We start from the raw sequence: 12,279 nt of genomic DNA on the forward strand, positions 1-12,279 counted from the left end.
CCATGTTTTGATATAATTCATGAGTATCAATGAATATTTTAAAAATCTGTAATTAATTCTGTTACATGTTTATGAACAGTTCATGAATTCATTCTTGGAAGAATTCCATAAACCATATTTGAGTTTATGAAGCCTTTTTCAGTGATCATTAACTTTTCATGAACTCTGAAAATTATGGTGAACAGTCCATGAAGTCATGAACCCTTTTTTTCACAGGGAAAGCTGAATTGTGGTTAACCCTTTGCATGCTGGGAAATTTGTCGTCTGCAAAAATTTCGTCTGCTGAATTTCTAAAATTAGCATTTTCTTTGATTTTTTTCAAAGAATACTTTCAGAATAGCAAACAGTTTGGATCCCGATGAGACGCCAGGTTCTGTGGCGTCTCATCTGGATCCAAACTGTTTGCAAAGGCCTTCAAAATTTGGTTCCAGCACTGGAAGAGTTAACTGAAATGCAATTAAAAGGAGGATTCTATCTATTTGATGGATGCTCCAAATTGAAGATATTTTGATGTAATGCACTAACACACAAGCGTTTCTGACGGGTAATCACCATCTGTATCTGTTCTTCAAATCACATTTTGCCCGATTTCTGCATTAATTTCGTAAAATGAAAAATGTATTTTTGATGATCAATCTTGTTAATGAAAATGTGTTTTTTATTTGTACCAGTCCAGGGAAGGCACAAGGGGGACCAGAATTGAAACCAGTCTGATAATAATTAGGCTGGTACTGTTGGTAATAATTAAATACTTTAAGTCCCTTTGAATTTGAAATATTGGAATCTGAATTTTTGATTACAATGATAAAAATGCCTGTGATATCTATAACAGTAAACACAATCAAATATTTATTCATGCATTAATCATTTAGTTTGAGTGAAGCAGCCTTTTGTTTGATATGTCATTAACTCTATGCTTAATTAATTAAATTCTATAAAATTGTACATACAGTCTGTAAATATTTATATAATAGTTAAAGTTAATGTGTGTTCACAAATTGAAATACACCAATTTCTTATTTGTAGTAATGTCATGATTGCCAGCGGTCTCATCCTCAGCATGTTTAATGCAAGGCCAATCACTGTGCCACGATTTACATTATGATAGTGGGATGCAACCTTACTCAATGAAATCTAGATTTACATTTAGATTATTGAGTGTGACTGCATCCTATTGCATGTCATCAGCGTTGAATAGCTTTAAAATCCTAATACAGACAGTCTATATTATTGTCTAACGATGTTTGTTTATGCTGATAAAGTGCGGCACATTGAATGACTGAAGTGCTGCCGATTGGATGGTTTAAATTGTTTCAATGACAGGATCGAAGTGACATCCATAATTTGTTTATAAATTCTCAAAGATAATTTCAATTTTAATATGCTTGTTTAGCCAAACATAATGTAGTTAATATTGAAAATGCATTATTCAGTAAATTGCATTAAGGATGAACTTTATCTTTAGCAAATGTATTTATCCTTATTGAGGTAAGATTTTGTACTGATAAATCACATATTGGGTAATGCTTGTAAAGGATCCATATAATATATAATGTTGAGGATAATGCGCATTATAAACTCAGGTTTTATCATTTAAACATTTGCATTTTGGCCATCGGTTGTGAAAAAAGCAATGATGTTACTCTTAGCAATAATCATAATCCATCAAGGTGCATGAATCGTTCATCATTAGTTCATGAACCAAATAATGAATCTTTCTTAAATAAATTATTAAACCATGTTGTTCTGAACCATTCTTCACTGGTGCATGAATGTGTGTTCATGAATCATTCATGAACGTGCTCTCATCAATTTAATGAACTTATCATGAGCTGTTCATGAACTGTTTGTAAAGTTCATGAATCATTAATGAATTCATGAACTTCATGCTGCAGGGGCCTGAGCTACAGTTTGTGTTTCATAGTTGTTCAGAGGTCCCTCCGCACCTGAGGTTACATTATGTGGGGACCGAGAGTGTGTCCCAGCATTCCTACCTCTTTAACTCTTTTAGTGCTGGAACCGAACGCACAGAACGTGGCGTCTCATCAGGATCCAAACTGTTTGCTATTTTTAATTCTTTGAAAATAATAGAAGAAAATGCTAATTTTAGAAATTCAGCAGACGACATTTTAGCAGATGACAAATTTCCCAGCATGCAAAGGGTTACTATACTAGACTCACCAAAGTTGGGTGAATTTTGAATTATAGTTGCAATATCCAGCCAATAGTAAGGTATTTGAATTTTTGTTGTGGCCTTGTGTTGTGCGGAGGAAACACCACCTGTCAGGCAAGATGACCACTTACCAAGCCCATCTCCAAAAAGGGAGCCAATGATTTATGCCCCTGATTAAGTAAAGGATTGTATTAACTTTGTCAACTTTAACAGTTAAAATGGGCTACTTAAGATCTTTAATGACCAAAGTCTCCAAAGTCATGAGTACATGTGGAGTTGAACTTGAAGTGGACTGTAAAAGAATAAAGCCATAAAAAGCGATCAATTTTATGGATTTAAGTCTCGGGATAATGTCTGTCTGAAAACAAAATTGGATTACCTTGTATTGAAATAAACATTATAAGTACTGAATTGCTTACAGATAGGACTATTGTCGTGTGTACTTTTGTTGTTTTTATTGGCATTTAAGGGGGCGACTTTTGGCTGGTGGATTGTGTAATTTTTCTTTGAAAGGCATTTAGACAGGCCACTTGTGCTGTGTATAGGGACACATTTGGAATAGCATTGTTCGGTAGATTTGTAGAGATTGTGACCATGTTAAGTTAAATGCCTGATTTTGGCAAGGAAATTGTGGGTATTTAAAAAAAAGTAGTTGAATAGTTTTGATGGACAGTCGTTCTTTGCATTGACCGAGAAGTGGATTACATTTCCTCTCTAACGGTGATTACTAAAGTAAACGGGAAAGGTTTATTTGGTTTAAAGAGAGACATTTTAAGCTATTAATTTTTTTATTTTCGGCAATCATGGATTTTTTTAATTTTGTGTAAGATCTATAAGTATATTATGTTGAAACTTTATTGTGCATGTAACAGGTGTGGATATTGAAGTTTAAAAAAAAACTTGAAGAGGATATACTTCAAATAAATAAGACTTAAATAGAACATGATTGTAGATTTTGATTTGATGAACTCACTTACATATGAAATTTTATGTTTACCTCATCTTTAATATCATTAATTGGGATTTTATCTAAATTAACCTATTAAATATCAAGAGAGAAAGTTGAAAGGTAAGATGCCTATATTTTAACACACAACTTCAAACATTTTTAGTGCAGTTTGATTGTAGACTATTTTTTCGTAAATGTGTTGACAATAATGTATTCATTTGCTGAAAATAATAACATTATCATGAAATGCAAGTTCATGAACTTCACTTAAGGTTCTTCAACTTTTATTTGTGAAGTTCATGAACTTAACCAAAATTCACGAACTTTGGTTCATGAACAATCAAATTCATGAAAGGCAAAATTTGCGTTTCACGAATATTCATCAAAAGTTCATGAGATGCTTCGCAGGGGTGGTTATGCCAATTTAAGGTAATTGGACTTTATTATCTTGACATGTGTTATATATGATTATTAACTACTGGTTATTTGATGCATTCTGCTGCACAATTTTAATTATTCAATTACCAGCCGATTGTGACACTGTTTATGACCATGTTAACGTACCTGTTTAATACGATGGTTTATGACCTGAGCCCCTGAGGGGTGTGGTATGTAAAAAGGGATGAATAATTGATAAATTCACCAGAAAATTATATTGTAATCAACACCTTTTGAAATAATAATATGTGTATTGATTTTCAAGAAGGAACATAATTGGCGAAAAAGACATGGCTGAGATGATGTTTGACATTCTAAATGAGGCTCAATTTTGAATCTGTATTTTGATATAATCTTAAAGCAAATTATGTGTGTTGAAGGACACCATTTGTTGAAGCAAAGATTGCCAATTAACTGATTTTTTAAAAAAAAAGACATATTTTCAATGTTCAGTGTATTAGTATTCTAGTATGGTTTGTAAAAATTGGGCAAAAGGCAGCTTGGATTATTTTAAGTAGACCATGCAGCCATGTGGTAAAGTTGTTAATCTTATTTGACAAATTGTTATAAGCTTGCATTAATCATAAAAACTCAATAACTCTTGTCTGGACTGTTGGGTAACACGGACAAAATTACGACCATTTAATTTGATTGATTTCATTCTGTTGCTTTGGATTTATATTGCTGTCTTTGTGGTGAACAACATTATGAAGCTCTTTGTGAAATAGTTTGGTAAATTTATTGTATTGTGAACAATTTGATATTGATTGTCAAGTTGTTAGAAAATCGATTTATTGTTAACTTAATCGCAATTAGAGATTTCTATTTTGCAATTGTTATTTATTTTGTTGCTTCTTAACATGGTTTGTTACTTTTTTACCAAATTTTTCAAATACATTTAGTATGTATACAGAAGTTTATACAAGTTGAATATTTTTTTTATAATAGGTTTTTTAATGTTCTTTTACATTTATGCTAAAAATTGTTTCTTTTTTTTCTCAACTGTTTTAATTACTTGGGATTTGTTTATGTTTAATAGCTGTTATATATTTAAAGATATTTAAATGTTTTCAATGAAAAAGTTTTATCAGGAAGTTACTGGCATTTGAGAATGCAAATACAAACATTAATGCAAGCCTTTTTTTACTGACATTCTTGTTTTTTAACTAACTGCATGTTGTATTTGAATTTTTCGTCCAGTCATTATGGAGACATGTCCCATGATTGACTACAGACAACAATCGTTTACAACAATGTGGCGACACATAGTTTATTGTTGTTTGGGAGTCGGTTTAAATGCCTGTAAATAAATTAAATAATTTATCTATGCCGACATGAAATAAAACATTTGTTATGTGGGGGCAGCAAAACACTTAGTAAAGTATCTCATTATTTTGTTTTATTCGTTTATAATAGAGATGGAATTTGAATAGGCTATATCTTAATGATCAAATAAATAATTTATAATGAAAGCACATATATATCCAATCTGTTAGCCTGCTCCTATATGTAAGTGGCTTATCAAGAGTATTACTTGCACATGTACACTTAATTGAAAGTGGTTTCTGAACAGCCCAAGTGCATTCTTATTTAATTTGATGTCTATACTGCACTTATGAAAGTACACCCTTGCTTTATAAATGAAAAGTTTTCGTTACAGTTAATAAGAGGTTGGGACCCGGTTAAGTATGGGTTGAATATTTTCATCAAAATTGAGAAGATTTTGTTCAAATCTTGCATTATAACTATGTATGCATAATGGATTGAATGTGAATTGCTATAAATAGACAAATTTTGTCTTAATCGTGCCATTTGAAAGTTTTGATGTATTATATAATGTGCATATGTTAAAGGGCCTTGTATATTTTAAAATTCATGTAAAAAATTATGATTTTTTTATACAGGATTTAAGTAAGTGTGTTCATTACATTGAAGTAATCACGATATAGATAAAGATGAAGATTATATTTATTTTATGTATATAGTTTTGTGAAGTCTGGATTATCAAAATTCACATTTATTTGCTACGTAACTGAAATTATAAGTTTCCTCGTAAATATAATAATGAAGTGGGTGGGACAAACTGTCCGGTAAGATGTATAACTCAGTTTCCAACCAGTGAATTTGCATGTGATCCGATCTGCTTGAAGAGTCCGTATTTGTAATTTATAATTGTATGTATGCTGACCAAATATGGGTCACATTCTTTGGCATTGTGAAACTCGTAAGAAATTTGTTACCCAATGTTAACTGCGGCTTTGTAGTGATGAATCTGGTCGTAAATTAGCTGTAAACTTGTAATTTTGTGTGATTAACATTAAGTAAGATGTTTTTTGGCTTGTGAACTTTAAATCCATCATTTGTTGGAATGCTGTTTCATGGATATTTTATGTTAATCCTGACAAAGCAGTTCTCCATATTACTTGTTGAATACAAATAAAATTTAAACTTGTTTGTTTATTATCTCATAAACTTTTTTCTCATTTATATTGCTTTTGATGCATGTCAAAAAGTCAAAGAGAAATAATAATTACCATAAATAAATAAGAATAAAATGTAATATATGTTTGACATCTGCGTAATGGAATGAAATACAAAGTTTACAACAGTTAAGTGGAAAAATATTATTTAATCCATTTATGCCTAGCATCTAGAAAAAGGGCCTTGGCAAACAGCGTAGGCCCAGATGAGACGCTGCATGATGTGGCGTCTCATTAGGGTCTGCGCTGTTCGCTGAAAGGAATTTCTGTAAGAACTATTCTAAATATAGAAATAAATATACTAGACATTCCTAATTTTGGAAATAAATGTATCCAATTTAGAAGGATGGGAGAGTCCACTAGTCATAAATGGGTTAAATAATCAATTTATGTCTCGCCTGAGGAGGTTATGTATTGGTGTTTCCTTGGTCAGTCTTGTCCCTTTCGGATTGTCCATGAAAGCTATCTGAGTAAGAAACATCATAGGTGAAGTGGATACGCTGTCCTCTTAGCGACCAGGTGGTCACGAATTCGATCTCTTCTGTGGAAGCATTCTTTCCATCTCCTCAAATGCATCAAGTACTGCTTCTACCCAGGAAACTTACTCAAGAGTGTTTCAATAAGCCTTCGGCTTTTGATATAATCAAGCTAGAATAAATAGTTTTAACTCTTTGAGTGCGGGAACCGAATTTTGAAGGCCTGTGCAAACAGTTTGGATCCAGATGAGATGCCACAGAACGTGGCGTCTCATCAGGATCCAAACTGTTTGCTATTCTGATAGTATTCTTTGAAAAAATATCGAAGAAAATGCTAATTTTAGAAATTTAGCAGACAACATTTTAGCAGAAGACAAATTTCCCAGCATGCAAAGTTTTAAAACTAGAAGGATCCCGTTCAAGGGAATAGCACTGAAGCTCTGTATATGCACCTCAGACTTTGGACAGAAAATATTACCTGACTCCATGTTCGACTTGATTGGTGACGATTTAATTAACACGCTGAAAACAAATGAGCAGAGCTCTGGAAAAACAGGGTTTAATGCATTTGAGTTAAGTGTCGTCCTAGATAAGCCTGTGCAGTCTATCATGGGGGACATATTGTTTTTGCCCTGTATGTTTGTTGGTTTGTTTGTTTGTGTCAAATTTTTGCAATTTTGAAGATAGCAACTTGATATTTGGCATGCATGTGTATCTCATAGGGCTGCACATTTTGAGTGGTGGAAGTTCAAGGTCATCCTTCAAGTTCAAAGGTCAAATATATGGAGGGGGACATTTAAGTGTTTCACAAACACATCTTGATTATATTATAAAGGAATTCTCTAGTTAAAGAAAATTCAAATTAGGTGTAAAGTGTTGCCACTGATAAGCCAGGCTATTCTAGGACAATGCTAATCTAGGGTTTTTTTCACAGCGAGGCTAAAAAACAGACATCCTCTTCATGTAATGGTTTCTATTTTCAGAGTGAGGCTTACCGTGTAGCTGGGATTATGAAGCTACGGGTGTGAGATATGGGGCTCCGAACACACTCTGCCCTCCCATCTCCCATGATCCTTGTGGTGGTCACCTTCTTTCTATCCCATGGTAAGTCATAGATTTAGAATAATAGGCTTCAAACTAATTTATGTTGGGTTTTGATGATATTTATATATTTCTATCTGTTATTTGAAATAGAAGTAAGTGATTTATTATTGGGGTTTAAATGCAGATAGCGTATATTTGTTATTTTATGTAGTGGTATTATTGAATGAGGTGCAAGAAAATTAATTCTCATTTTAATAGATTTAACTTGTGTACGTTATAATTATTGCTTCAAAATAATGTATGCCCTTGCTGCTACCATTCCTCGTACATTTTGGTGGATTGTATTGGCATGTTATAATTGCAGGATCATAATTAATCTGCAGATATGGTTCATAGAATTTTGTCATCAGCCAATTTACGTGAAATTTTCTCCTGAGTGAATAGACTGTGCAAGTTAATTACTGACAAACAGATGTTAATGCGCAATTTAACAGTAGATATTTGAAAAACAGACAATTGCTAGCGTCTGCCCCATTCTGCCACACTTTTAACTTTTATCCCCTCTGCATGCTTTACATGTAAAGTCGGCACTGTTTAAGTGATGCATATTGAAGACAAGGAACAATTTGTATTGCAGATTTACTTCTCTGGAATTTTAATTTGATAGTTTGTAAAACAAAAACTGTGCATATGTTTTAAATATCTGCATGTACGTGTTTTGCTTTTGTTATCAGACCTCATAATTTCATGGCAGTTGCTAGTTACATGTGCTTGAATCGTAATTGACTTCTGTTTGATGATTTAAACACTGCTCATTCAACACTTACTGGTATATGGTCATTATTAATAAATGCCATTAAACATGAATATAGAAAAATTATTAGAATACAATTCACTAGAATATTATGATACAGGCTTCTGTATGAATACTGTAAAATTGTTGTATTTAAATATTGTAAGTCATCACTGATGTGTTTTTAGATAAAAATGATATGTGTTTGAGAACATGCTTCTTTTTCAGTTAAATGTCACATGTTTGCTATAGTTTTTATTTTACAAATACCCTTCATTCTTCTGTACAAATACCATTCATTCAATAAGGGGGAAAAATTGTATGCACCTTTATTGATATGGATGCACACGTTGTGAAGTGAGACAAAAAATATTATGAAGTGAGCTTAAAATGTTACAAGCTTAGCTGATCATAAACTTTGTATAATTCTTAGTTGTATTTCTTTACTCTTATTCTGAACAAGTTATAACCTTTTGTTTTACAGTTTTAAGTGCAGCAATGCATTTTTGAACTTTTCTGGAAAATCTCAGTGTTTTATTGGTTATTAACAAGCAGGATTAAATTTGTCACAAGACAGTGTAGCCATGGTTACCAATTTTCAATTAATTGTGGCCCTGAAGTCTTGGATGTAATTTGAGTTAATTCATGACAAAGTCAAAGCCGATTTAAGTAAGACAAAATGATTTTGTGGGATCTTTTGGCTATTTTCCCAGCTTTCTGTCCCCATGTTTCAAATCCTTCCTATTTGATTGTCATGGCAACAAATGAACTTAAAGTTATGGAGTTGAGCAATCAAGCAGCCCAATATAACATGCACCAGTAATGGGATTTAATTTTGATGCACCACTTGATCTATGACCATGTTCCGCAATAATTGTGTTGCTTAGAATGGGCATAAAATCGCATTAAAAGTTTTTGTTAGAGATTGAGCGATTGGGGTTTCTGTCACTTTGAAATCAAAATTGAGATGTTGCAGCTAGATCGCAGTTGAATGTTTTTTGGTATTAAAATGGTTTCTTTCCATTTGCATATGCAATTTGCTATGGCTGTTCGTTTTCAGGATGGGGGACCGAATGCCTAAAATGAAGCATAAATACCAATGAATAATAAAAACATTTTCACCAATTCGAAACATTAGTATGCCCCAGAAGGAAGGCATATAGTGATCTAACCGTCTGTCCGTCCATCTGTCCGTCTGTCTGTCTTTTCATCACACTTTGCATTAAGGTTTTGCATTTAGGTTTTGAAAAATGCTCATAACTTCTATGTCGCTTCAGATAGCAACTTGATGTTTGGCATGCATGTTTATCTTATGGAGCTGCACATTTTGAGTGATAAAAGGTCAAGATCATCCTTCAAGGTCAAAGGTCAAATGTATGGCTACAAAGTAGCGCAAAAGGAGGCATTGTGTTTCTGACAAACACATCTCTGGTTCTCTTTTAAGTTGCTTTAGATTTCCCACAAAAAGTCTTATTTATATTCTTAACATCGTTAGTTAAAGTTAATGTATATAAATATGTAACATTTACTTGCATGGGAATTAAAGAAGAAATTGGATGAAAGAAATTTATTCAATTTTAGTGATTTTATAAGGTAAAAAACATCTGTTTTTATGTCACACAACTGTGGTCATAAAAAAATCATTTATTTAAACCAAACAGTCAACAGTCGCCATAAAATACGAAAATAACATTAACACCAAACACGAAATATCATAATGCTTTGATTACAGTAGTGATTGATTTACTATTTCTACTCTAACGGTCCTATCAGTTTTTGTGATGAACCAGTCCATCAATGATGCTATTACCATTGTTTTAGATGAGAAAAATAATAGCTTGTATGTCGTTGTTGTTGTTTTCTGCGATGTTAAGAGCTGGTCAGCACGCGAGTGGGTGATTATGAGAAGGGAGATAAAATCATCTAGACGTTGTAACATCGTTTTCATTCCCCCACAGTATTGTTAGTGCAGCAGTAGTTTTGTCATTGATTATCTGCGCTCCTCAAAACACTAGTTGATGGGAGATAGAAAATGAAGGGCCATTTCCGTTCTGGTGCAAATAGCACCGTTATTGTTAGAAAAAAACGCTGAACCATCATTTTAATCCTGTTATCATTTATCTTTAGTGAAAATAGATTTTGATTTGTATTTAATGACCATTCTCTCAATGCGGTGCTAAATTCATAGTTGTCACCAACATAGTGACATGTATTTGCAAAACATAGTTATGTGCTTTTGCAAACAGTTGCCTTGACAACTTTTTAAAATATTTGTCTTATAGTTTAAAGTGTTTCTTGGTCGTTCGAAGTATAGTGATACCGGTACTTAAAATTTGCAAACAACAGACATACACATGCCATAAAAACACATAGTATGAGGTGTGTTCATGAATATCATAATATGAACTGTATTAGCGGGTTCGATCCCTGGAGGCCTGGCCACATAGCTTGTGTGGGACTTGGAATTAAATCCTTTCTATGGCCTCTACCTCTGATTCAAGTAGGTTAACCCTTTGCATGCTGGGAAATTTGTCGTCTGCTAAAATGTCGTCTGCTGAATTTCTTAAATTAGCATTTTCTTCGATTTTTTTCAAAGAATACTATCAGAATAGCAAACAGTTATAAATAGTTTGGATCCTGATGAGACGCCACGTTTTGTGGCGTCTAATCTGGACCGAAACTGTTTGCAAAGGCCTTCAAAATTCGGTTCCAGCACTGAAAGAGTTAGTTCTGAATTATATGCATAAGTGTGTTCACTCAGTACTGTTTAATCAGCTATACCAGGAAAAGTGTGTTAACTGAGCGTTGTGATTTGACTGAAGAACTGTTGAGAACCGCGCAACAACCTACATATTAAACAAACATGAAATGTTTCGTGATAAGAGCTCATGTGTTATGATCAATTATTGTCTGAAGTAGATGAAACCCAAATCTGGACATAAATCTGCCTGTAAAACATACATATGTGGTGCTTTGTGCTTTGTCATGGTATTTTAATGGATTTTTTGTCTTTATGTATGGTTTATTATACCATTTTTGTATAACCTTCTCCATGTGGTGTTAGTAAATGTAAAATAATAGTAATCATAATATTATGTTGTGAATGAGCTTAAAGTATGACCGGTTGTTATTATTGCTTAATATTGAATGTAAATGTATTGAATTTGAACACATCGTCACCTCAAGGTCTTTAATCTGAATATAATGTAACCTGTAGGTTTTAAAATTGAGTATTGTGTAACCTGTAGTCTTTAATTTGAATACGTATATAATGTAACTGAAGGTATTTTTTTAATGTTATGTAAGCTGTAGGTCTTTAATTTTAACGTAATGTAACATGAAGGTCATTAATTTGAACTTATATAACCTGCAGGTTTTGAATTCGAACACAATTTAACTTGTAGGTTTTAAATGTGAACATAATGTAACCTGAAGGTATTTAATTTGAACATAATGTAACCTGTAGTCTTAAAGTTAAACAAAATGTAACCTGGAGATCATTAATTTAAACATACAGGTACCTGTAAGTCTTTAATTTGAACAAAATGTAACCTGAAGTTCATTAATTTGAACATAATGTAACCTCTAGGAGCTCTCCTTCAAAAATTAGCCTTAGCCTAATGAAGTCTTATAAATGCTTCATTCCATGATGATGGAGCCATGTTTATAGACTAGTTGAGTTGCCAGCGTTGTTTATATTGCGGTAATAATTTGCCAGATTGGTTTCATACCTACTGGCGTTGTATAAACACCCAAACTGGCTGTGTTTTTTTCTGCTGAGAAAATAAGTATCAGGCCACTGGGACCGCCTTCTTTTTTAGACTTATAACCTCCAGGAAAATAAAACGCATTTCCTGGAGGCTGAGACTGGTTTGTATTTTCAGATTAATGGAAGTTTGTCTCGTTTTTTTGTTGTCAGCAATGTT

The 12,279-nt window shown here is 32.9% G+C and overlaps 1 protein-coding gene across 6 annotated transcripts in view; it reads left to right on the forward strand.

The window, feature by feature from the left end:
• The window catches only part of LOC127881817 (roundabout homolog 2-like), a 114,191-nt gene that overhangs the window by 8,221 nt on the left and 93,691 nt on the right, over positions 1–12,279 (forward strand). For all 6 annotated transcript variants that reach the window (XM_052429956.1, XM_052429951.1, XM_052429954.1 and 3 more), the window contains exon 2: positions 7,500–7,620. In XM_052429956.1, coding sequence (XP_052285916.1) covers positions 7,548–7,620 — 73 coding nt within the window. In that variant the 5' untranslated portion in view covers positions 7,500–7,547. The remainder of the gene's footprint in view (positions 1–7,499; positions 7,621–12,279) is intronic.

This window comes from Dreissena polymorpha, chromosome 5 (genome assembly GCF_020536995.1).
Source record: "Dreissena polymorpha isolate Duluth1 chromosome 5, UMN_Dpol_1.0, whole genome shotgun sequence".
In the NCBI taxonomy this organism is placed as follows: Eukaryota; Metazoa; Mollusca; class Bivalvia; order Myida; family Dreissenidae; genus Dreissena; species Dreissena polymorpha.